General features: G+C 41.6%; 1 protein-coding gene across 6 annotated transcripts in view; it reads right to left on the bottom strand.

Annotated features, from left to right (window-relative positions):
* Positions 1 to 24,198, bottom strand: part of Evi5 (ecotropic viral integration site 5) — a 161,857-nt gene that overhangs the window by 125,926 nt on the left and 11,733 nt on the right. For all 6 annotated transcript variants that reach the window (XM_036200503.1, XM_036200505.1, XM_036200506.1 and 3 more), the window contains one exon: positions 442 to 671. In XM_036200503.1, the coding sequence (XP_036056396.1) occupies positions 442 to 671 (230 nt within the window). Of the gene's footprint in view, positions 1 to 441; positions 672 to 24,198 lie in introns of those variants that run through there.

Raw genomic sequence — 24,198 nt, 5'->3', positions numbered from 1 at the left:
CACAACCATCTGTAATGAGATCTGGCGCCCCCTTCTGGCCTGCTGTCATACATGCTGTATACATAATAAATAAATCTTTCAAAAAAATTGAAAATAAAAAAGTAGGGATGGGAGAAGCTTAGGCCAACAGGGGAGTGTCTGTCTGATATATCAAGGCCTAGGGGTTCAATCCCCAGCTCTGAAAAATAAAGTAAAAATGATAGTTTTGCCTTAATAATTCATAAAATCCCAAAAGAATTTAGAGAGTCTGCTATACTAAGAAAACTAATCTGGAGTGTTATTAGCAGCAGGTAAATCCTAGTCCTAGATGAACCTCCTCAAAGAAATGCCTGAGTATGTCTGTTTAGTATTTTTGATAAACAAGAAACCAGGGAACAGTCTCAGCAGGAATGAATATTTAAAACTGACTGAAGAAGAGAAATGTCCAGCAATTTCACTCACCGATTCTGTTCCTCCAGCTTAGCCAGGAGTTCTAAGTCGTCTGGACTCAACTTTGACGGGGAGCATGGAGAAAGTGCTGGTGTTGACAGGGAGGTAGAGGAGGACGTAGTGTGTAATGAGGCCGATGGACTGGCCACCTGACTGGCCATCTGACTGACTGTGTGCGACACTGTGTTCTTCACCCATGAGAGAGTAGAACTCAGCTTCTCCGCCACCTTGTCTGTCGCCACCTAGGAACAGAAGACATGTTTTGGTTGTACTGAAGTTATTACACAAACTTGGTGATCCTGCTAAGTTTTACTCAAAACTCACTGGGGTGATGGGGGCTAAACCTGCTTTTGTTACCATTATTCTAACATCCAGGCTTGGGAACTTTCTTATCTTTTTTTTTTTTAAGATCTATTTTATGTGTTTGCCTGGTATATGTACATACACCACATACATGCCTGTTGCCCTCAGAAGCCAGAGGAGGTGTCAGGTCCCCTGAAACTGGAGTTATATATGGTTGTGAGCTGCCATGTAAGCAGTGGGAACCAAACTCAGGTTCTCGACAAAAACAGCAACTGCTTGGTAGACCAGACTGGCCTTGAACTCACAGAGATCAGCCTGCCTCTACCTCCCAAGGGCTGGGATTAAAGGGTACACCACCACCACCTGGCACAAATAATGTTTCTTAGGAAAGAGCTGGGAAATGACTCAGCCAGTAAACACACTTGCCATGTAAGCCTGGCGTCTGCGTTTGATCTTCAGAGCTCACATAAAAGATGGAAGGAGAGAACAAACTCCACAGAATGTCCTCCACACATGTACCACGGCACACATGCCCATGGGTATAAACACACACACACACACACACACACACACACACACACTCTCTCTCTCTCTCTCTCTCTCTCTCTCTCTCTCTCTCTCTCTCTCTCCTGAATTAATATAAGGCCAGCCACCCTTAAGTTTATGTACAGTTAATTCATTCACAGACACTAAAACACCAATGCATACACAAAAATCTGCTCTGACTTCTGACAGTAGACAGAACTCTCATTATGGATTGTCCAAAGCTATAAAATGGTGGTCTCTCCCCACATCCTATACATCAACCTAGCGTGAAAATTCTAGGCAGGGAAAGGATAATATGGAAAAGAAATTCTAAGACATATTATGCCATTCAACATAGCAGGGAAGCATCTAATACAACAAAGATTCAGCTTCAAGTACTGATGGGCAAGGATTTTACCCCAAGCTACCTCTTGCTTTTAGTACCCCTCCCTACTAGAATTTATTTCCTTTTGGAATAGTATTACAGAAGAGGCCTTATGGCCATGGTTATTGAGGAAAACCCCCACAAGAAAAACAAGAAGGATGAAGTATGGCCCAAAGAAAGGAAATAAAGAGCAGATTATTTATTCGGATATCTCACCCTCACCTTCAAACAATTGTTGCCAATTCACAAATCAGCCCAGTTCACTAGAGAAATCAAAGAATACTAAAGCCAGCTGGGCATTGGTGGCAAACACTTTTGATCCCAGCACTCAGGAGGCAGAGGCAGGTGGCTCTCTGTGAGTTCAAGGCCAGCCTGGTCTACAAAGTGAATTCCAGGACAGCCAGGGCTACACAGAGAAACCCTGTCTTGGGAAGAAGGGGGTAAAAAAAAAAACACTAAAGCCAAGAAAGTACATAAACCCAACTAAGCAACAAGACAAAATGATGTTATTCTGTTGACCCTATCTACAAAGAAAAATCTACAAATTTAATTGTGAAAATGACAGTAATTTGCATTCCAAAAGCACAGGATACTATTTTAAAAGTTCACATATGGTCAGAGAGGCTCCAGAGATCCCAACACTAAAGATTATAGTCATTGCTCTTGACCGCCCACCAGAGCTAAATTGTAGGAAGCTACTGCTGAAGACACCACACACATGGGCGGCAGGACAGAGAAACAAAGCTGCAAATGAGCCAGAAGCTGCTTCCCTGCAGCTCACTCGCACAGTGGGAAGGTGGTGTGTATGCTGCTGTGGGGTGGAGACAACGTCATCAACAGTTTTCCCAGGGTGGACCCTGTATGCTACAATACCAACCTGCCAGGGAAAGTGCCCACTGGTGCAGTCTTGGTATGACTGTTAGGAAGATAGCTAACCACTTTCTAACTAGATTTAAGGCCCGCTCCACAGGAAAGAATTCACGCCTAACACTGTAAATCTATCTGGTCAAAAGCTCATGGCTGGGGAGGAACCTACGATTGTTATTTTGCCAAATGGACAAAGTGCCAAGCTGCCATCCAAACACTAATATTTACACCCACAGAAGGGGCTGACCTCAGGCTCTGTCAGTGAAGCTTGTTTTTGCAGTGGGCAGTGTAATACAGAAACTCACAATTAGTCAAAGTGCTGGGAATAATTAAGTGTGGAATGCTTGACCTTAAACTGGACATCTATAAAATCCCTTCTAAAGTTCAGGGAACATATGGAAGATGTGGTTTTAAAAAGAAAAAAAAGTAAGAAGCAGAGAAGGGACGTTCTGAAGAACAATGTTTTCTGGGGCTAGTGAGATATACATATACACCCACACACATATACAAAAACACATTTAAAAAACAGCAGTATGAAAAAGTGTCTTCTAGACACAACAAGGTCATTGCGCTCAAGAACTCAGGGCCGCTGTAATCACCTACAAGAGGCCTGCCCAACATTGCACCCATCAGCATTTCATCATGCAGGGGGAGGGGCTCATGAAGCTGATCCACCACTCAGGGTTCAGCTAATGGTTGTAGGTGGAAGAAGGTGTCCTTTTCTTTATTTGTATAGCCACTGATAAGTTGTCCATATTCCAAAAAAATAACCTGACACTCATGCTCATGCAGACAACAATATTTAAACTCTTTCTCAATTATTATTAAATAATAAATATTAAACTCTCTCCATCTCTCTCTCTCCTCTCACTCATACACGCAGAGGTCAAAGTGGAGGAGGAGGACTTGTTGGAAGGAGGACTTAAGCAGGGGAGGTAAGAGGAGGTAAAGGGGGATAAAAAGAAATAAAATTCATTATATACATGTATGAAATTGTCATAGATGGAATATCTCACTAATGCCAACCACTAACTTAGAATATACTTAGTAAATCCTAAGCAGTAATCTTTATATTCCTGTTAGAAGACCCTCACTGAAGTTAATTACTGCAAAGGCAAAAGCAATCTACTATTTGCTCTGATTTATTAAAATGAATTAGTTTATCATCTCCCTTTAGAATACTGTAGCAACAGCCTTCCATTTAACGAGTTTGGAACAACCAAAGGTCTAGTTCTGACATCCACTCATGCAGCCTAAGCACTAAACCACGCATTCGTACAGTTACTGGTTTCATGGTTTCACACATCTCGTGTGAGTTAATTAACTTTCCTAGTCTCCCTTTAGCTCCACTTGTTCAAATTCCCACCTCTGAACCTCTTTTTTTAACCCTACCTAGATCATGAACGTCACAACGCAAACATGCTGTGAAGTTCTTGTCCACATCATAGACATGTTACACATTTATTCTGCAAAGTGAACACTGAAAATGTTAAAAATATCAAAAGGGCCGGGTGGTGGTGGCGCACGCCTATAATCCCAGCACTCGGGAGGCAGAGGCAGGCAGATCTTTGTGAGTTCGAGGCCAGCCTGGGCTACCAAGTGAGTTCCAGGAAAGGTGCAAAGCTACACAGAGAAACCCTGTCTCGAAAGACCAAAAAAAAAAAAAAAAAAACAAAAAACAAAAACAAAACATCAAAAGGATAATCATACATAAAGGGATACATATTATGATTCAATCTTTATAAAACTTCCAGAACTGGCAGATCCAGAGACAAAAAGTCAACAACTAACAGGAGAGAATGGCTCCTTGTGAGGCTACTAAAATATTCATCCCTAAGTTAATGGTGAAAAGTATCACAATGAACATGGCAAATGGCACTGCAATATATACTGTAAAGATGTGAAGGGCTGGGAGAAAAAGCTCAACAGGTAATGGCATCTATCGTATAAGCCTAGAGATCTGAGTTCAGATCCCAGAGCTATGTACAGGTGGAAGGAGAGAATAAACTCCCGAATCCCACACAAGTTCTGGGACATGCGCAATGTGTGCCAACATACACAATATTGGGGTCTGTTTTGTTTTTAACTTTTTTTAACCTATATTTTTATTTTATGTATATGGTAAGTGTTTTGCCTGCATGTGTGGCTGTGCACCACATGTATGCAAGCCTACAGAGGCCAAAAGAGGGCGTCAGATGCCCTGGGACTGGAGTTATAGGTGGAAGCCACATATGAGTGACTGGACACAAACGCTGGTCCTCTGGAAAAGCAACCAGTGTTCTTTACTGCTGAGCCATCTCTCCAGTACCCATTGGCCCCACAATATTTTTAAATTAGCTCAATTTTCTAAACCTGCTTTCCTCTGCTCCTCCACTCCCCTCTACTTCTTGATGGCTTAACTCTGTGTCAACATCCCACCACCCTGGCCTCCCTAAAGGCACCGGTGCTGTCAGTTGGGATGATGAGGGCCAAGAAGGATGTGGATTTAGTCTTTACACATCATGAACCCATTGACTCCCACCACAGAACAGCCCTGTGTTCTGGTCTGAGGATCTGAACTTCCGTACTAAGAGCTACAATCTGTACTAGTCAAATCTGCTATCAATAGCAACTAGCTCTATCAACTCTCGAAGAACTAACTCAACACACCTGGGGTGATATTGTGTTCCCCAATATATCTTGCACCCTAATAAATTTATCTGGGGTCAGAGAATAGAACAGCCACTAGACAGACACAGAGGCCAGAAAAGGGTGGCACTCACACCTTTAATCCTAGCCTTCTGGAGGCAGAGATCCATCTAGATCTCTGAGTTTAAAGCCACAGTGGAAACAGCCAGGAATGGTGACTCATGCCTTTGATCCCAGGAAGTGATGGCAGAAAGCAGAAAGGTATATAAGGGGTGAGGACCAGAAACTAGAAGCATTTTGGCTGGTTAAGCTTTTAGACTTTTGAGCAGCAGTTCAGCTGAGACTCATTCAGATGAGGACACAGAGACTTCCAGTCTGAGGAAAACAAGATCAGCTGAGGAATTGGTCAGGTGAGGTTAGCTATGGCTTGGGTTAGCTATGGCTTGTTCTGCTTCTCTGATCTTTCAGCATTCACCCCAATACCTGGATTCAGTTTGTTTTTATTAATAAGACCTTTTAAGATTTGTGCTACACACACCAAACACCTGGCCCATCTTGAAAAGTTTCAATGGACCTTAACCTCACACCCTCCTTCAAGTTCAATATGAGAATCAACAAATAAGATGCCAGCAACAAAAACAGAAAGCCAGCCAGAACAAACTGTTTTCTGTGGAAAGCCAAGGCTCCAAGTCCTAGCCCATCAGGACAAGAGACCAATAGGCTCTAGGTGACCAGCACAGCTAGCAAATGGAATAACAGCCAAGGACTGCAAACCTATGACTGCCTAGTTTGCCCTAATACTGCTAAAAGAGATGCCATGCCTAGTACTGCGGGAAAGGGCAGACAGATGAGTGCCAAGAAGTTAGGAGAGAGCTGCACGTTTGTCCCAGCCAACATGACCTCTGATAACAACATACAAGCAATTTTTTACTCTTGCAAAACAAAAGCTTTGATGTATAGAGGTGACTATCAGTTGTGCATTAAGACAGACAACTGGGTGGGCGGTGGTGGCGGTGCACGCCTGTAATCCCAGCACTCAGGAGGCAGAGGCAGGTAGATCTCTGTGAGTTCATCCCAGCACTTGGGAGGCAGAGGCAGGCAGATCTCTCTGAGTTCCAGGCCAGCCTGGTCTACAACAAAACAAACATACAACCGGGACTTGAGAGATGGTTGAGTGGTTAAGAGCACTGGCTGTTCTTCCAGAGGATCGGGGTGCTGTAACTCCAGTTCCAGGGTGTCTGACACCCTCACACAGACACACATGCAGGCAAATCATCAATGTACATAAAATATAAATAGATCATTAAAAAAAATTTAAAAACATACAACCAAAAGAAAAACTAAGTCCATACATTAAAAGACTTCCAACAGGTTCTCAATGTGAATGTCACACTTTCAATGTGATCAACCCCGTTGCTGGTGAGAGGACCAGAATGATGAACCAGACCATGGAGGCCAACATGTAGTTATTATAACACTGTCAGTGTGGCTGCCTTTGAGGGGCAGGTTGGACAAGCTGGATGTTCTGCATCCAAAGAGACATAGTGGGCGTGACACTGTCCATTGCTCAAGACCTGGCCCCTACCAGCAGCATCTGACAGTTGTTCCAGGCCTGCCAACCAACAGGTAAAAGCGCTTACCACACAAACTGACAGGAGTTCAAGCCCAGGATCCCAACCTCAAATACATGAAACTCTGTCTTAAAAAAAATAAACAGAACAAAATTCTAAAATGGCTTTTACATCTTTGTATTCAATTGTATAACGTCTCTTACCCTTTTCTTCCACTTGCATTAGGCTTACACTGAGGCCTTTTCTCACTGTCTGAACTAGAAGCTCGGCCCAGTGACTTTACACTTTTCATTTCTGATATGTGTTCAATTCTTCACGCTTATCTCTTAGCCTGCTTTCACTGCTTTTAATTTTCCTTCAAAACATTTTTACTTTCTTTTGAAGTTTCTTTATCCAATATTATTTTAGAAGGATACTGTTTAATCTCCAGAAATTTTTATATTATCCAACTATTTTTCTAACTTTACAACATAAGTTATACAATGATACAGCTATTTCTAACTTTAAGTTTCTAACTTAATTCTACTGTGGCCTGTAGAAAAGCCATTTCATGTCCCAGAATGTGGTGTGTTTTGGGCTTATCCTTATAAGCTTAGAAGACTGTTTTCTACACTCATCAGTTAACCCACTGTTAGATGGTGCTGGAATCTACAATTCCAGGAGTGGGTCTGGCTATTCCACTCAAGTTCCAGGTTTTGCTTGTTGGTTGGCTTTCTGTTGAGACAGGGTCATATGTAGGCTGGGCTGGTCTCTACCTCACTATTTTGCTTTGCCTCACTGACTGCAATGTCTTTTTGAAGAGTTATGTAAGGACTGTCTTTATTCCTGGTAACTTCCTCAAGTCTGCTTTATCTGAAATTAATATAACTACTTCAAATTTCTTCTGATTATTCAACAAAGTCCAAAAGGCAAATAAATAAGTAAGGCATGGGGGTGTATATTTGTAATCACAGCACCCTGGAAGTTGAGGCAGAAGATCCCAAATTCAAGGCTAACCTGAGTTACATAATGAGATCTCACACCTCCAAAAAACCAAAGAACAAAAAAACAAATCACAGCACTTGGGAGGCAGAGGCAGGAGGATCTCTGTGAGTTCAAGACCAACCTGATCGACAGTGAGTTCCAGGACAGCCAAGGCTACAGAGAGAAACCCTGTCAAAAAAAAAAAAAAAAGAAAGAAAGAAAGAAAAGGGGGAAATACAACTCTGCATATCAAAGGATGTGCTCCCAATAACTGTTTTACTGAGTTAAAGTCCTATCAACGCAATAAAGTTTTAAATGTTTTTTGTTTTATTTTGTAAGTATATGTCTGCCTCCATCTAGTACAGACACTAAAACAATTAATGGGATCTCATGAAACTGAAAAGCTTCTGTGTAACACCATCATTCCGGCAAAGTTGCAGGCTACAGAATGGGAAAGGATCTTCACCAATTAACACATCCAATAGAAGGCTAGTATCTAAAATATATAAAGAACTTTAAAAAAAAAAAAAAAACTGAACACTAAGAAAATAGCCCAACTGAAAACTGGGGTACAGAAGTAAATAGAGTTCTCAAAAAATGAAAAATAAGGGCTGGAGAGATGGCTCAGAGGTTAAGAGCACTGGCTGCTCTTCCAGAGGTCCTGAGTTCAATTCCCAGCAACCACATGGTGGCTCACAGCCATCTGTAATGAGATCTGGTGCCCTCTTCTGGCTTGCAGGCAGAACACTGTATACATAATCAATAAATAGATCTTTAAAAAAAAAAAAAAAGATTTAAAAAAAGTGAAACATAAAATGGCTGAGAATCATTTAAACAAATGTTCAACATCCTTAGTCATCAGGGAAAATTACTTTGAGACTTCATCTTATAACAGTCAGAATGACCAAGATCAATAAAACAAGTGACAGCTGGTGAGGATATGGAGTAAAGGAGAACACTTATTCATTGCTGGTGGGGTACAAACTTGTACAGCCACTATGCACATCAGTGTGCAGTTCCTCAGGAAGCTGGGAACAGATCTACCTCAAGAGCCAGCTAGACCACTCTTGGCATATACTAAGATAAGAACTACATCCTACTACATAAATGTAGACACTTGCTCATCCATAATCATAGCTGCTCTATTCACAATAGCCAGAAATTGGAAACAGCCTAGATGTCCATCAGTTGACGACAGGATAATGAAAATGTACTACATTTACACACTGGAATATTATTAATTGTTAAAAAGAATGAAATTTGCAGGTAAATGGATGGAGCTAGAAAAAAATCATCCTGAGTGAGGTCACCCAAACCCAAAAGGTATGTTTTCTTTTATATGTGGATATTGGCTTTTAAGTCTTTGATATGCACCGGGCAGTGGTGGAGCACGCCTTTAATCCCAGCACTCGGGAAGCAGAGCCAGGAGGATCTCTGTGAGTTTGAGGCCAGTCTGGGCTACAGAGCAAGATCCAGGACAGGCACCAAAACTACACAGGGAAACGGGGGGGGGGGGGGGGGGGTCTTTGATATGCATGCTACAATCCATATAACAACAGAAGTTAGATACCTGGTAAGGGACAAAGGGAGAGGAGAGGACCTCCCTAGAAAGGAGAAATAAAATAAATAGTTATGAGAGGGAAGGTGGAGTGGGAGGACTAAATGGGGAGGGAGAAGCAAGAGAGAGTGAGAAAGGGAATATGAAGAGAGAAAACTAAGGGCATTTGAGAAGCCTGGGGAAACCCACTACCGTAGAAGTTTCCTATTTACATAAATGAAAGAAATCAAAATGGTGTCATCAAACAATGGGGGTGACAACACTCCAACTAGATATTGCCCATCAAGAAATGAAACCTTAAGTTCCAGTAATGGGTTACTAAGTAGTTGGCCAAAGGGGCGCCAAGAAAACCCTAAATATCTCGGGCTATTGCCAAGGCTATTGGTCGCTCTCAACAAACTGATGAGGCGACCTTTTGCAGAAGATAATACTTAAGTACCTCATTGAGCACACATTCAAGCTGGTGCCTAACTAGAGGCTTCACCCCTACTAGCTAGTGTCCATGGTACTGGAAGGTGCTCTGCTGCTAGCAGAGGAGAAAGGGAACCATCAACTCAGCTACAAACCTTGCAATCCACAATGGTGACCTGCCTGCAAAATATGCTGATGTAATAGTAGCACAAATGTTGTGGGAGTGGTGAACTAGTCTACGATCGGATGCAAGGCCCACTCCATGATGAAACTCACGTCTGACACTGCTAGGATGGTTAAAAACCTGAGAGTGTATAAGCCATGGGCCTACGGGAAAACCATCATTCTGCTAAAGTTAACCATGCAATAAAATGACTCCTAATGACATTCTACTATACCCGCAGATCAGTGTCTTAGTCATCATCAGAGAAGCTTCTCCTTGCAGTAGATGGGAACTAACACAGAGACAAGTGAACAATGTGCAGAGTGAGAGATCTTGGAGCACTCAGCCCTAATGGGATGCCCTCATCGACCTTCTCCTTGGGACTCAGAGATATGTGAAAGAGGAGGTGGAAAAACTTTGAGAGCCAGAGGGGTGGATGATGCCAAAGAAACAGTGTCCTCCAGACACAACAGGACTGATGCACATATGAATTCACAGGACTGGGGCAACACACAGGGCCTGGTTAGGGGGAAGTGGGCATAGACTCCCATCCCAACCAAGAAACTATCTGCAATTGACATGCGCTTGTGGAGGGAAAATTAGTTTTCTCCAATGGAGTCTCACTGGGTATAGTAATCTCACTTAAGGGTAGGTAGGCCCCATGCCCTTCCATAGATGGCCAACACAAAATAAACTCAATGGTATTTTTGTAGACTTTCTGTCTCAAATGGCTTTGTTTGGGCATTCCTTTTCTTATTGGTCCTATACTTGTGTATTTGGTGTCCACTGTTTGTGTGTGTTTTTGTAGTATGTGTATGGGTCTGAAATTTTATTTTCCTTCCCTCCCCAACCTCTTTGGTTTGTTTGGGTTTGGTTGGTTGGTTGGTTTGCTGGTTTGTTTTCTAAAGTGAAAAAAAAAAAAAAAAGAAAGAAAAGAAAAGGCAAGGGGTCAGATGGGTGGAGAGGTGGGATGGGTCTGGGAGGAGCGGGGAAGAAAAAAATGTGCTCAGAATATACTGTGTGAAAATTTTTTCAATAAATAACTGACGTTTTAAATATTTTACTTTTATTTTGTATGTACAGGTGTTCTGCCTTGTTTCCCAAGGGCCAGAAGAGGGCATCTGACCTTGGAACTGGAGTCACTGATGTTGTTAGCTGCATGTGGGTGCTAGGACCCAAACCCAGGTCCTCTGGAAGAACAGCCAATACTCTAAGGCACTGAGCTCTCTCTCCAGACTAATGAGTTTTTTAATTAAATAGAGACAAGTAGAAGATAAAGGCATGTTGTACTTTCAAAACCTGTCTAATCAGGAGTCCTTTTTCACTTTTTACTCGGGGAATGCTGTTGTTTACCGGCACTCCATCTCTGAGTTGTTTGTTCCTGTCGCCTCTCCCCTCCACTCCAAGACACTTCCTGGCTATATATAACACTCTGAATTCAAGCATGGTAAAAACACAAATGAGTGCTTTTTATTTGCTACTTGGTATTATCTACTAATTTAATCCCCACAATGCTGTACATTCTGTACTTGTACTACTGTTTTAGTTATTAATTATTCCTTAAGAAATAAAATATTACTCAGAAAACATAAATAATGTCATCTAAAAAAGACCTCCTCAGGACTGGTGAGATGGCTCAGCAAGTCAATCCTGACTACCTGAGCTCCACCCCAAAAAGCCAGATCTGGTGACTTGAATCTTTAATCCCAGTATTCCTAAAACAAGATTTGGGAACAGAACACCTGGAAGCTCCAGGTTAGCCACCCTGGAGTATAGAGAACAGCAAAACAAGAAAGACCCTGTTTCAAATAAAGTGGAAGGAGAGAAATAACTCATGAAAGTTATGTTCAGACCTCCAAACATGCACCAAGCATTTGCACACCAGCACTCACACATGTGTCATGCACACACACACTTTCAAAATATAAATAACTGAAGTAATTAGAAAGTATATTAAAGGCTGGGTGGACACAGCTCAGTGAACAGTGCTTGTCTGGAATGTGTAAGGCTCTGGGTTCATCTGCACATTATGGCTCCACTTGCATGAACTGTCCGGAGCAGACGTATCTACAGACAGAGAGTAGACTGGTCAGGGAGAGCCGACAATAGCTGAGGGCTACAGAGTGTTAGCTCTATGAGGTGATGAGAACTTTTCTGAAATCCACGATGACAACAGTTGCATGTATGCATCAACACACTAAAAGCCACTGTATCATACTTTAGGTCAGTGGTTCTCAACATATGGGTCATGACCCCTTTGGAAATCAAACAACCTTCCAAAGGGGTTGCCTAAGACCATGAAAACACAGACCTTTACATTACAATTCATAACAGTAGCAAAATTGCAGTTATAAAGTAGCAATGAAAATAATTTTATGGTGGGGGACACCACAACATGAGGAACTAAAGGGTCTCAGCGTTAGCAAGGCTGAGAACACTGCTTTAGGTGAATGATCAGGGAGAAGTAAACTATTTCCATGTGAGACTTTTCCTGGAGACCCAAAACAAATATCTATTCACCTCAAGAGGGAACCAACGGCCACAGGACCAAAGTAATGAAAGCACCAAAGTCCAGTCTGCTGAACCCTGAGTTTATTAAGATTATTCACAGGAGTGTGGGTAAGAAGACAGGGGCAGGGCACCACAAATGCAGCTACATCACCAAGACCAGGAACCCTGGAGTTCACTGCACTACTTGCAGTGAGCTTGACAAGTCAGAGAACTTCTCCTTCGGGCAAGTCTGAGCGTCTTCCAGTCAGCAGGCTAGTCTGTTCTTCTCACTAGTTCTTACTGTTTATGCACCCTTGGGGGAAAGGGAGACAGACAGACAGACCATTTGAATCTGGTCAGTTTCAGGGACCTCCTAAGATTTACGAGCTGCCTGTAGTTCTACATTTGAGGCTAAGGCCCCAGAAGACTTCCCTCTTTCATGTTAGTGTGTGTCCTGGTGCCATTCTTGTTCAGATCTTTAGGCAGCCATGCTGATGAGACTGACATGTCTAGGAAATGGAATTTGACAGCAAATTCCCTGTTCCTCTGGCTCTCTTACAATCTTTCTGCTCTCTTCCACAATGATCCTTGAGCCTTAGGCACAGGAGCTGTGTTCTATCAGTTGAGGCTTGGCACTAAACAGGTAAGCCCTGAAGTCATATGATACAAATAACCTTATACAGACTGAGCAGGTTGTATTGATATATTTAGAAATACATACCACACATACACACACCAGAGAGAGAAACAGAGAGGCAGAGAGGCAGAGAGACAGAGAGAGATAACAAAGAAATTGAAGCCATAAATTTGAGAGAGAACAGGGGTAATACATGGGAAGGATTGAAAGGGTAAAAACAAAATACTTATGGTTTAATTTCAAAAACTAAAAAAATTAACATGAAAATTAAAAATAAACATGAGTGAAACAAACCCCTCAAAAAAGGCAAACAACACTAAGCACTGCCCTCAGATTTTCTTAAGACACTGCTCTGTTGTCTTAGACCCTAGAACTATGTGCATAGTACATTGTTTATATAAATACAGGTGTGTGTGCACACACATGTGCGTGCATGCTGGGGCCAGAATTAGTGATAGGTTCTCTCTCTCTCTCTCTCTCTCTCTCTCTCTCCCTCTCTACCTCATTTTTGAGGCAGTCTATCACTGAGCCCAGAGCTCACCTACTCTTCATACTGGCAAGTCAGCAAGCTCAAGGGAACCATCTTCTTTCCCACCCACTCTCTCCTCTCCCATGCTAAAGGTGAGTGCCACCACACTCGGCTTCTGGGAGGGTAGTGGGGTCTGAACTCTGGTCCTTACATATGAGAGGCAAGCACCTGACCACTGAGCAATCACATCACGATTTGCAGTTTGTTTTAGTCAGTGTGCTGGCTGCTCTTAGGTCAACTTGACACACAAACTAGAATCATCTAAAAGGAGGGAAACTCTATTGAGAAAACGCCTCCATATGATCCAGCTGAGGCATTTTCTTACTTAGGGTCTTACTGTGTAGCCCACTACGGCCTGAAACATGCAGTCCTCATACCTCTGCCTTCGAAGTGTTGCATCACAGGCATGCATAACGAGGCCAGAAGCAACAGTGGTTTTCTTTATTTTTAGGTTTGCTTTAGACTTTGTTATTCCATGTATCATAGAATTGCTCTTCACGTTATAATCATCCTGTCATAATTTTTTGTTACCTTATTTTTAAATTTTCAGCTTTTCTTTTCTCCCTACCCTGTTTCCTAGCATGTAGTCTCTGACATAAAGCTGGGTAATACAATTGTTTTTAATTAGAAAAGACTAATTGGACAGAGGGTTTATTGTGGCAAACATACATGTATTTGTACAGTGATTATACACCCCTTCTAAGACCCTTTTTAAGTGTTTTAACCTTTAATCTCATGTTTTGCCTGCATGTATGTACACCATGTGTGTACCTTGTGCCAAGGTCAGAAAAGGGGGTGTCAAATCCCCCAGAACAGGAGTGACATAATTGTGAGCCACCATGTAGGTGCTGAGATCTGAACCCAGGTCCTCTGCAGGAGCCACAAGTACTCTTTGGTTGGTTGGTTTTTGTTTTTATATTTTTCTATTATCAGCTTGATACAGTATAAATTCTTATCCTAATAGTGAAATGTTTCATTGAGGCTTGCCCAGTGATTGAGTAAAACCAAAACTTATTGTAAGCCACAGTCATCCTAGGGTCCCCCTGTTATACAGCCTCCCTGGTTCTGTGGGTTGCAGTCTAATTGCTCTTTGCTTTACATCTAGTATCCACTTATGAGTGACTACATACCACGTTTATCCTTGTGTGTTTGGGTTATCTCACTCAGGATGATTTTTTTTTCTAGTTCCATCCATTTGCCTGCAAATTTCATGATGTCACTGTTTTTCTCTGCTGAGTAGTACTCCATTGTGTATGTCTACCACATTTTCTTAATCCATTCTTCAGTTGACAAGCATCTAGGGTGTTTCCAGGTTCTGGCTATTACAAATAGTGCTGCTATGAACATAGTTGAGCAAGTATCTTTGTGGTATGATTGAACATTCCTTGGGTATATCCCCAAGAGTGGTATGGCTGGGTCTTGAGGTAAACCTAGACCATTCCCAATTTTCTGAGAAACCGCCACACTAATTCCCACAGTGGTTATACAAGTTGGCATTCCCATCAACAGTGGAGGAGTGTTCCCTTTGCTCCGCATCCTCTCCAGCATTGACTGTCATTAGTGTTTTTGATCATAGCCATTCTGACAGGTGTAAGGTGGTATCTCAGAGTCGTTTTGATTTGCATTTCTCTGATGATTAAGGATGTTGAGCATTTCTTTAAATGTCTTTCAGCCATTTGTGATTCTTCTGTTGAGAGTTCTGTTTAGCTCTTTAGCCCATTTTTTAATTGGATGGTTCAGTATTTTGATGTCTAATTTCTTGAGTTCTTTATATATTTTGCAGATCAGTTCTCTGTCAGATGTGGGGTTGGTGAAGGTCTTTTCCCATTCTGTTGACTGTCTTTTTATCTTATTGACCATGTCCTTTGCCCTACAAAAGCTTCTGTTTCCAGAGTCACAAGTGTTCTTAAGTTTATCCTTTCTACCCATCTGCCCCGTCTATTTTAGTTTGTCTTCCTCCTCAGATTCCAAATGAGATAATGTAGTTGGGATTCTGGGGTGGGGATTTTTTGTTTTTGTTGTTTGGGGTTTTTTTTTGTTTTGTTGTTGTTGTTGTTGTTGTTGTTGTTGTTTTCTGAGACAGGGTTTCTCTGTGTAGCTTTGTGCCTGTCCTGGATCTCACTCTGTAGACCAGGCTGGCCTCAAACTCAAATTCCTGGTTCTGCCTCCCCAGTGCTGGGACTAAAGGCATGTGCTATCACTGCCTGGCCTGTTGTTGTTTTAAAACAGTCATTCTATGTAGCTCTGGCTATCCTGGAACTATCTCAAAGCACATAGATCTGCCTAGCTCTGCCTCCCGAGTGCTGCATCAGATGAAAGGTGTGCATACCTAGATCTGTTTGAGACTGGCCTCTGTCACTTAACATGATGACATGATGACATCCAAGTTCTAACCATGTGGTGATATTTTATTTGTGCTCTAATAAATAAAGCTTGCCTGGGGATCAAAGGAAAAAGCCAGCCACTAAAGTAAACATAGAGGTCAGGCAGTAGAAGCACACGCCTTTAATCATAGCATTCAGGAGGCAGAGATCCATCCAGCTCTCTGAGTTCAAGGCTACACTGAGAACAAGACAGGCATGGTGGCACACACCTTTAATCCCAGCACTAGTTAACCATAGAGGTCTAGAGGTCTATACAGACAGACAGGAAGTGACAGAGCTGGGTGGAAAGAGGAAGTGATGTAGATAGGTGGAGAGAAGAAGTAAGATGGCAGGGCACAGAAAAGTATATAGTCAGTACACACGAAGTAGCTCTCTCTTGGGCTAAGATTACCTAGCAGTAAGAACTTATGGCTGGCTTGTTCTATCCCTCTGATCTTTCAGTTTTCACCCCAATATCTGGCTCCAGGTTTTTTATTAATAAGACCATTTAGCAATCCGTGTTACACAACCATTTTCCTGGAGACAATATGATTGCATTTTTCTTTATGGCTGAATAAAATCCCATTTTTTTTATAAATAACATATTTTTGTTACCCAGTTGTCTTAGTTACTGCTCTATTGCTGTGAAGAGACATCATGACCAAGGCAACTTATAAAAGAAAGTATTTAACTGGGTGTTTGCTTACAATGTCAGAGGGTGAGTTCATGACCATCATGGTGGGGAGCACCGTCAACAGATAGGTAGGCATGGCATGGAGCAGCAGCTGAGAGCTTGCATCCAATCCAAAGCTGGAAAGGAGGAGGTGGAGGGAGAGAGGGAAAAGGAGGGAGGAGCTCTCATGTATTTAAATGCTTGGTTCTACTAGGATGGTTTCACAAGTGTCCTGGTTAGAAGAGGTGTATCAATGAGGTGGGCTTTGTTGAGGTGGGCTGACTTTGAAGTTTCAGAAGCCGACTTCAGGAATATCTCACTTGCTTCAGTTTGACCCTCTTCTCCTGTTGGTTCTTGGTGTTCTGAGGGAAAATAATCCAGTATTCAGGTACCAATCTTGCTTAAATTAAATATTCCTTTATCAGTGCCTGCTCTGTTGAAGGTCTGGCACTGTGTAAAATAAGTACCCCGGCCATCCCTACAATGAAATAAAAGCTATAGAAAGTGCCTCCTGGTGAGGGGAAACAAAAGTAATTAATGATTTTAATTTTCTTCCTCCAGAACAGGTAGCCCTCAAGCACATTGCAGGGCACACTGAAGCAGGCTGAGTTCACAGCTGGGCTCCCCAGACCTGAATCAGAACATCCACAGGGCATGTGACCAATTTTCTCACCTCCTCTCCATTATTTGAAAAAGCATAGTCCTTTACAATCTGTATTCTTTTTATGTATATTTGAGTCTTCTAAAGTACCTGAAGAGAATTTCTGCAGGCTCTACTGTGAAGTATCACTTAAAAATGTAGGGATAGCAAGAAGGCTCAGTGAGTAAAGACACTTGCTGCCAACCTGAGTTCAATCCCTGGGACTCACATGGTAGGAGAGAACTGACTGCCTTCTGTTGTCCTCTAACCTTTACACACCTGCCGTGACACACACGTGCCTATGTGCATACACACTAATAAAAAGTGAAGTTCTGCACAGAAAAAAAAAAGTTCCTTTCACAGAGCTAGTTAAGAAAGCAGTCTAAAAGTGAACAAATACACACAAGGGGAAATACAGTATGAAAGCCACAAGTCTGAAGACCTGAGGGGTGGTTAGGACCACCTTTCAAAAAAAAAAGGGCAAAGCTTAAGATCTACAAGATGAGCAGGAAGAAGGCAACTGTGCAAAGTGCCAAGCTAAAAAACAGAATCAGCATGTGCAAAGGCTTTGAGGAAAGTAAAAATCTAATGGACTGAGCAGCAGTCCTAGAGTCAGCAATGGTTGTGCACACCCTTAATCCCAGCAAACGGGAAACAGAGGCCAGGAGGTCCCCAAGTCCCAGAATTACACAGAGAGACACTATCTCAAAAAATAAATAAATAAATAAGGGGGAGGAAAGGAGGAAAGAAGGAGAAAGGAAGGACGAGCACTGAAATATAAGGTGAGGCACAAACGTAAAAACTATAACTCTTAAAAATTGTATAATTATTATAAATATTTAAACTTTTCTATTAGCTACAATTTCTATAAAGTAAAAACACATTGCATTTAACCTAATATATCCAAATGTTATTTTAATAGATAAATGAGTATGATACATAACATTCCTTAATACTAAATCTGAAAGTCAACATGTATGTTATACAACATCTCAATTCAAAATAACCACAGATCAAACACTCAATAGTTTACAGACTATTTCAGGCTACTGGCCTCTGCATTAAAGAGGCCAGGTGGGCTGGAGAGATGGCTCAGTGGTTAAGAGCACCGACTGCTCTTCCAGAGGTCCTGAGTTCAATTCCCACATGGTGGCTCACAACCATCTGTAATGAGATCTGGTGCCCTCTTCTGGCCTGCAGGGACACATGCAGGCAGAACACTGTACACATAATAATAAATAAATAAATCGTAAAGAGGCCAAGTTACAAGAAGAGATCAGTCTGGCTAAAGCATACTAACTTGAAGGGAAATGTAGGAGGGAACTGAAAATGTTGTCAGAGATCAAATCATGAAGATGATATTAGGAAGGAATTTTAGATCTATCTAGAGTGTAATTGGAAACCATTAAAGGTTTAAACGTGTGCATACCATGATCTTAATCTGCTTTATAAAAAGAATAATCTACATAAACAGCTTATTTATAGGGAGGCAAGATCAGGCAGTAAAGAGATTAGGCGGATGACTATTAACTCTAAGTGACAAATTATGCTATAGGCTAGTGAGTGGATAAGAGAGATAAGCACAAATGTTAGTAAGAGAATAGTGCGGAAACAGGAGCAAATGACCTTCTGGTGAAACAGATCTAGAATGAGGGAGGCAATTCAAAGGTGCAATCTACCATGACTTGAACAACTGTTGGTATCATTTCCTGAAACTGGAAAAGCCACTATTTTACAACTGTTATGTACAGGGGTTTCTGGAGGCTGTGGAAATGATCATCCTCAGGCTATATAGAGAATTGAAGGTCACGTAAGATCCCATGGGGCGGGGGAGAGATATAGAACAGAGGTAGATATTTTTCCCAACCTGGTCCCAGAGTAAAAGCATATTCTAAGCTGAATGATTCAAAGTCAGTGTCATGCTCCACAGCTGTCTGTGGTTTAGAGTGCATTTTTTCTCTATAGGACAAACAGAGTCATCTGTACAGCTATCTAACAACAACTCAAACACCAAGCTTCTAAATTCTTAACATCCACTGGAATAATATCAATTTCACTAAAGGTGTATTTAACTAAGTGTGGAAGTTTGAATAGGAATGGCTCCCCACAGACTCATGTGTTTGAATGCTTGCCCATAGGGTGTGCCACTATTAGGAGGTGTGGCCTTGGTGGAGTAGGTGTGGTCTTGGAGGAAGTATGTCACTGTGAGACAGGCTTTGAGGTCTCAAACATGCCCAAGCTACAGCCAGTGTGGAACACAGCTCACTTCCTGCTGCCTGCAGATCAAGATGTAGAACTCTCAGCTACTTCTCCAGCACCATGTCTGCCTGCATGCTGCCACATCCTACCATGACGATAATGGATAAACCTCTGCAACTATAAGCCAGCCCCAATTAAATGTTTTCTTTTATAAGAGTTGCCATGGTCATGGTGTCTCTTCACAGCAATAGAAACCTGAAGACAGAAGGTAAGCTAAAATTATAAGACACAAAAGCAAAAACATGTCACAGCCCTGAGAATTCCATTCAACTGATACCTATTTAGAAAATTTAATTAAAATACTGAGATGGACATTATACTAAAAAATGAGATTATCAACATATCCACATGAAAATTCCAAATTTCTCTGAAGAGAGCCCATAATGAACTATACTTAATTTTTTCTCCTAGATTGGTATAATAATACTAGTACTAAATAGTGAATAATGAAGGCTTTTCTAATAATCTTTCATATTAAACATAAATCCTGCAACATGTAAAGAAACAATTCACATTTTCCTGACTTTGCAGTTAACATTTGAGGTTAAAGGCACACCATGGTAGTAAAGCACATGCTTCAGATTCATGAGGCCCTGGGCTGATCTCCAGCACCAAAAAAATAAGACACAAAACTGACATTGTGTACAAAAAGAAACCTTCCCACTCTGTAAATTAAACAATAGTTTCTAATGAAAAAGACAAAAAAAAATTCCAATGGCTACCTTTCATAATTACATGTTTTAGAAAATAAATGGAATTTTTGAAAATACCTATTCTATTTCTATTTGTGTGTATATACACATAAGTATCAGATGAGTGTCAGGCCCCCAAAGCTGGAACTACAGGTCGCTGTAAGCCACCCAATATGGATACTAGGAACTGAACCTGGGTCCTCTGGAGGAGCAGCAAGTGCTCTTAACAAATGAGCCATCTCTTCAGCCCCATAAATGGCATTTCTACCAAAGCTAACAGGAACAGTCAATTCTAAATTCTTTTTTTTTTTCCTCCCTCCCTCAATTCTAAATTCTAAATAATCTAAATAAATAATAATAGATTACAAGACATAGGTTTCTGGGCCTAGAGTCAATGATTCAGCAAAATTCCCATGTGTTTGGATTCTCATCACTATACCCCTGTCCGAAATTATCTATTTCCTTTTACCCAAATCACTATTTACAAGCAAAATGTTACCCTCCAAAAGTTTTCACTCTACTGTGTTCATTGTTTAGTGCCTGGTATACTTAGATCCTACAATCTATGAAGATGTAATAATTCCGTGCCATTATAGTTTTTCCCTACCAATTATATGGAACCTTCAAAAGCGTCATTTTGCTGTATGTTTCCCCTATTTTAACTCCTAGACCCCACTGTGACTAAATAATCTAAAATTCATTTCTGACTTGTCAATGACAGACTTCAAGTTAGAATGTGAAAATGCTGTTACCACTTGGGCAAATTGTTTAGCATTGTCTTCTGAAGTTAAGCACTGAATCTATCCAGGCAAATATGAGTGTGGGTGCCTGTAATTCTAGCACTCAAGAAGCTGAGGCAGGAAGATCTCTATTTGAGGTCAGCCTGGCTACATTAAAGGAGGAGGAAATCTCAAAAAATAAAATCAAATAAAAATTAAGAGCAAAATATACTCTAAATCTGTCCTGTGACTCAGTAAAGTCCATTTCTATTTATTTATTTATTTATTTATTTATTTATTTATTTATCAGATATAAAAATGTATGTCTACAAAGCAATCTGTAATTGTGACTGCAACTTGACTCATAATAGCCAAATGAGCGAATAGACAAATTGACAAATTGTAGTATATTATATGACACAACACACACCCTAAAGGGGACCTCTCTCTCTCTCTCTCTCTCTCTCTCTCTCTCTCTCACACACACACACACACACACACACACACACTGTATTGTCTATTTATATGAAGTTCAAGAACAACAGCCAACAAAAAAACCTAGTTGTACAAAGATATAACGGTAGGGTTAACTGAAAGAGCTGGGGGAAGAAGTATCACTGGCATGCATGACACCTGCTGGACATGGAAAGTCTGATTTCACAATACATAAATTTTGTCTCAAAAAATGTAGCTGCCAGGCAATGGTGGCGCACGCCTTTAGTCCCAGCAACTGGGAGGCAGAGGCTAGCAGATCTCTGTGAGTTCAAGGCCAGCCTGGTTTACAGAACTAGTTCCAGGACAGTCAAAGCTGTCTAAAACAACAACAAAAATTTAGACAAGGGGCTAGAGAGATGGCTCAGCAGTTAAGAGCACAGGATACTCCTGCAGAACACCTAGAATCAATTCCCAGCACTCACACAGCAGTTCACAAGCCATTATCAGGGATGCTGTTTTCTGGCCTCTTGAAAGCACCAGGCACACAGACGGTGCACAGACACACACAGACACACACACACACACACACACACACACACACACACACACTATATATATATATATATATTCAGGCAAAACACCCATACATATAAAGTACAATAGTAACAATAATAATAATAATAAATTTAATTTTGTTCTGTGCATGCAGCTTCAGCTACTTTAGATTCTAAGGTAAGGAGGTCGGCTTAAGCCCAGGAGTTGTGGGACAGCCTGGACAACACAGTGTTGTCTAGCAGTTTCCTCTGAGATTGAAACTTTCCATCCCACAGGGAAGCTCCTTAAGACATAACAACTCATATTAGCTTCAGGAAGTCCCTGAAACTGACTGACCAGATTCACTAGGCTCTTTCCTCCCAAAAGTAAATGATGAAGACTGATGAGAGTCATTCTCAGACAAGCACAGCTGGAAAGGAAGGCTATGGAAGAGCAGAACAGCTGCCTGAAGAGTCCCTTGCAAAGGACACTCTGCAACCTGTTGAGCTCCCTGCAGGCTGTGCACTGTGCTCCAGGTCCCAGCTTTTGTGTGCTGTCACCCGTGCTGGGGTGGGCTTTGATATTGCTACTATCTTTGAGTCATTCTGCTCCTCTAAGTAACCTCTCACCCACATTCCTGTAAATAACCTCAATAAAACTTGTTGGTTCACTGTTGACCTTAATGACATCTGTGCTTCAGTCTGTCCTGGCTCCCTATTTCTTTTTTTTTTTTTTTTTAAGGGGAGGGAGATGGAGCTAGGTGTGATGGCTCACATCTGCAATCCTATACTTAATAAACTTCAAGTTCTGTCTTCTCACCATCAAATTATAGGTTAAGTCATCTAAACTACTATGCTATACTTGAAGATACATTTATCTTTCACAAGATATCATGTTATAGAATTGTTTATTAAAGCTACAATTTTATCCAGTATCCACTAACACTGTTCCAACAAATTCATTTGTAAAAACCCTTGAGTTGGGGCTGGAGAGATAGATGGCTCAGAGGTTAAGAGCACTGACTGCTCTTCCAGAGGTCCTGAGTTCAATTCCCAGCAACCACATGGTGGCTCACAACCATCTTAATAAGGTGTGGTGCCCTCTTCTGGTCATACATGCTATATACATAATAAATAAATAAATCTTTAAAAATAAAAAACCTCGAGTTTATCTTTGACATGGCAAACTATCTACACCAAGCCACAGGTAACAATTCATCATCTCGGCGCCAATCTGAGTCAAAAGCTGCATCCTCGTTTCTAACCAGTGCTTTATAAAACTTCCCCCATGAGCCCCGCAGTGGTGAGGCACGCCTTTAATCCCAGCACTTGGGAGGCAGAGTGGGATCTCTTTGAGTTCAAGGCCAGCCTGGTCTACTTAGTGAGTTCCAGGACAGCCAAGGCTACACAAAGAAACTTTGGCGGGGAGGGAACTTCCCCCACGAATAAAAGCCAGAAAGCAATTATCCACAAAAAAGTCAGTTCCATCCTAATGCTCATCACTGATCTAGAACACAGAGAACAGCAGGTCCTTTGGGAACCCTAACAATGAGCTTGCAAGACAATGAAGAGCAAACCCGACAAAGGAAGCCCAGACCAGGCCAGCTAACCAGCTGTTAGGGGCATTTTTCAGACCGCGGCTGAGTGTGGGGTGAGTACAGAGGACAATGAACAAAGACTGAGCCCGCGCTGTCTTGGGTCTCTCAAAAAGGCAAATGAACTGCAATGATAGAATGCTTGGCTACCACGTGCCAAGCGCCAAAACTGTGGACTGCTCAGGCAGGAGAGATCAAGCACAGTTACCACAGACGGCTGGAAATACAAAAGCAAGCAGAGCAGTCGAGCTGCAGTGATGAGAAATGAGATGAGAAACTGAAGAGACCAAGGTCAAAACGTCCGACCTGCAAAACACAAAACTGGCTGACTTTTCTAAGGAGAAAAGACTATTATACCACCATGATAAACAGTAACTGCCAAGGTCATTTCTGACTGACATCCTGAACGTTACATATAAACATAAAAGAAAAACAATTGTGATGTAGCAAAAAAGTAAGGATTTTGTGCAGTGGTGAGCACTTTTTTATTGTTAAAGCTTGTTAAAAATACTATGAAGAGCGGCAGAGGGCTCACAGGTTCTGTGGCTAAATAATGCCAAAAAAAAAAATCTACTTAGCACCAAATGTCATAAGGATCTTTGGATCTAGGAAATGACAAGACATAATGTAAAGGTGTATCGTGGGCTGGGGAGAAGCTCAGTGGTAAAATGCATACCACAGGTGTGAGGACTACCGTTTAGATCCCCAGTACCCAAATAAATGCCAGGTGGGCACAGAGGCCTGCCTGAAATTTCAGTACTCTTTAAGAAAACAGGGAATTCCCCCAAGCTAGACTAGCCATTATCAGTAATCTTTATGCTTAGCGGAGA

The sequence above is a fragment of the Onychomys torridus genome, chromosome 10, assembly GCF_903995425.1.
Source record: "Onychomys torridus chromosome 10, mOncTor1.1, whole genome shotgun sequence".
In the NCBI taxonomy this organism is placed as follows: domain Eukaryota; kingdom Metazoa; phylum Chordata; class Mammalia; order Rodentia; family Cricetidae; genus Onychomys; species Onychomys torridus.
Note: the sequence above shows the minus strand (reverse complement) of the source record. Positions and strands in the feature narration are given on the sequence as shown.